The 3,228-nt window shown below is 50.2% G+C and overlaps 1 protein-coding gene across 1 annotated transcript in view; it reads right to left on the reverse strand.

Moving 5' to 3' along the window:
• Nucleotides 1–3,228, reverse strand: part of DHX37 (DEAH (Asp-Glu-Ala-His) box polypeptide 37) — a 51,195-nt gene that overhangs the window by 12,872 nt on the left and 35,095 nt on the right. The window contains exon 15 of the mRNA XM_011988892.1: nt 3,153–3,227. Within this exon, the coding sequence (XP_011844282.1) occupies nt 3,153–3,227 (75 nt within the window). The remainder of the gene's footprint in view (nt 1–3,152; nt 3,228) is intronic.

Below are 3,228 nucleotides of genomic sequence, written 5' to 3' on the forward strand. Positions count from 1 at the left end.
TTTTTTTTTTTTTTTTGAGACAGAGTCTTGCCCTGTCGCCCAGGCTGGAGTGCAATGGTGCAATCTAAGTGCACTGCAACCTCTGCCTCCTGGGTTCAAGTGATTATCCTGCCTCAGCCTCCTGAGTAGCTGGGATTACAGGTGTGTGCCACCACACCCAGCTAATTTTTTATATCTTTACTACAGACAGGGTTTCACCATGTTGGCCAGGGTGGTCTTGAACTCCTGACTTCGTGATCCACCTGCCTTGGCCTTCCAAAGTGCTGGGATTACAGGCGTGAGCCACCGTGCCCAGCCTCCCTGGCTAATTTTTTTTTTTTTGTATTTTTAGTAGAGATGGTTTCACCATGTTGGCCAGGGTGGTCTTGAACTCCTGACTTCGTGATCCACCTGCCTTGGCCTTCCAAAGTGCTGGGATTACAGGCGTGAGCCACCGTGCCCAGCCTCCCTGGCTAATTTTTTTTTTTTTGTATTTTTAGTAGAGATGGTTTCACCATGTTGGCCAGGGTGGTCTTGAACTCCTGACTTCGTGATCCACCTGCCTTGGCCTTCCAAAGTGCTGGGATTACAGGCGTGAGCCACCGTGCCCAGCCTCCCTGGCTAATTTTTTTTTTTTTGTATTTTTAGTAGAGATGGTTTCACCATGTTGGCCAGGGTGGTCTTGAACTCCTGACTTCGTGATCCACCTGCCTTGGCCTTCCAAAGTGCTGGGATTACAGGCGTGAGCCACCGTGCCCAGCCTCCCTGGCTAATTTTTTTTTTTTTGTATTTTTAGTAGAGATGGTTTCACCATGTTGGCCAGGGTGGTCTTGAACTCCTGACTTCGTGATCCACCTGCCTTGGCCTTCCAAAGTGCTGGGATTACAGGCGTGAGCCACCGTGCCCAGCCTCCCTGGCTAATTTTTTTTTTTTTGTATTTTTAGTAGAGATGGTTTCACCATGTTGGCCAGGGTGGTCTTGAACTCCTGACTTCGTGATCCACCTGCCTTGGCCTTCCAAAGTGCTGGGATTACAGGCGTGAGCCACCGTGCCCAGCCTCCCTGGCTAATTTTTTTTTTTTTGTATTTTTAGTAGAGATGGTTTCACCATGTTGGCCAGGGTGGTCTTGAACTCCTGACTTCGTGATCCACCTGCCTTGGCCTTCCAAAGTGCTGGGATTACAGGCGTGAGCCACCGTGCCCAGCCTCCCTGGCTAATTTTTTTTTTTTTGTATTTTTAGTAGAGATGGTTTCACCATGTTGGCCAGGGTGGTCTTGAACTCCTGACTTCGTGATCCACCTGCCTTGGCCTTCCAAAGTGCTGGGATTACAGGCGTGAGCCACCGTGCCCAGCCTCCCTGGCTAATTTTTTTTTTTTTGTATTTTTAGTAGAGATGGTTTCACCATGTTGGCCAGGGTGGTCTTGAACTCCTGACTTCGTGATCCACCTGCCTTGGCCTTCCAAAGTGCTGGGATTACAGGCGTGAGCCACCGTGCCCAGCCTCCCTGGCTAATTTTTTTTTTTTTGTATTTTTAGTAGAGATGGTTTCACCATGTTGGCCAGGGTGGTCTTGAACTCCTGACTTCGTGATCCACCTGCCTTGGCCTTCCAAAGTGCTGGGATTACAGGCGTGAGCCACCGTGCCCAGCCTCCCTGGCTAATTTTTTTTTTTTTGTATTTTTAGTAGAGATGGTTTCACCATGTTGGCCAGGGTGGTCTTGAACTCCTGACTTCGTGATCCACCTGCCTTGGCCTTCCAAAGTGCTGGGATTACAGGCGTGAGCCACCGTGCCCAGCCTCCCTGGCTAATTTTTTTTTTTTTGTATTTTTAGTAGAGATGGTTTCACCATGTTGGCCAGGGTGGTCTTGAACTCCTGACTTCGTGATCCACCTGCCTTGGCCTTCCAAAGTGCTGGGATTACAGGCGTGAGCCACCGTGCCCAGCCTCCCTGGCTAATTTTTTTTTTTTTGTATTTTTAGTAGAGATGGTTTCACCATGTTGGCCAGGGTGGTCTTGAACTCCTGACTTCGTGATCCACCTGCCTTGGCCTTCCAAAGTGCTGGGATTACAGGCGTGAGCCACCGTGCCCAGCCTCCCTGGCTAATTTTTTTTTTTTTGTATTTTTAGTAGAGATGGTTTCACCATGTTGGCCAGGGTGGTCTTGAACTCCTGACTTCGTGATCCACCTGCCTTGGCCTTCCAAAGTGCTGGGATTACAGGCGTGAGCCACCGTGCCCAGCCTCCCTGGCTAATTTTTTTTTTTTTGTATTTTTAGTAGAGATGGTTTCACCATGTTGGCCAGGCTGGTCTCGAATTCCTGACCTCAAGTAATCCACCTGCCTCGGCCTCCCAAAGTGCTGGGACTACAGGTGTGAGCCACCACGCCCGGCCAGCACCCACGATTTTTATTAGGTGAAAAAAGCCCAAAGCAACCTGTAAAATATCACACAATATTCAGACAACCACAATAATAAAGTACAGGATGTTATGTGTTTGGAAACATAACTGGGACACAGGTCACAAATAGTGGACAGTGGGACAGGCTTCACCTTCTCCCTGATGATCTCAAGTATCTAAAGTTTTTATAATTTTGAACATATTAACATCCAGAAAAATCAGTGAGCACAGATGTTTAAAAGGCACTAGAAGACCATGTGGGTTCTATTGCTTATTAGATGTGTGTCCCTGGACAAAAACCTTCACTTCCCTGCCTCTGTTTCCTCATCAGTTAAATGGTGATCTGAATGCTCACAGGACAGCACGCAGCGTGGCACGGGGCACTGCCTGGCTCAGCCTGCCCTGGAGCAGGGAGAGGGGAGGTGACCCTAGAGGAATCCCCCTCCACTGGAGGACTGGGTCGGAGAAGGCTGCAGCCAGGAAGAGCCAGCAGCATGTTCTGCACACCCCACGGACAGATGGTCCACGAACAGCGTGCAGGACCCTGCTGCCTCTACTCCAGGCAGCCATCCCCTGGGTGCCCATGGGGGACACAGCATTAGGGAGGCAATGGTGACAGGAGTCCAAAAGCCCTGGGAGCACCTGCTGATGCACTGTTGTGTAAGCAGCTGCCACAGGCCAGACACCAGCAGGCCCAGCTCTGGGCTCCCTGCCTCAGGGAAAGGGAGGTGGCCCACTGGGGTGGCTCAGAGCGGGACTGGGGACAGCAACTGACCTTTTCAATGTTGAGAGCCTTCATTTGAAGGATTAAGTCTTCAACAGGCCTCCGGGTGATTTCAGGAGGAGGAAAC

Source organism: Mandrillus leucophaeus, unplaced genomic scaffold (genome assembly GCF_000951045.1).
Source record: "Mandrillus leucophaeus isolate KB7577 unplaced genomic scaffold, Mleu.le_1.0 Scaffold34, whole genome shotgun sequence".
NCBI lineage: Eukaryota > Metazoa > Chordata > Mammalia > Primates > Cercopithecidae > Mandrillus > Mandrillus leucophaeus.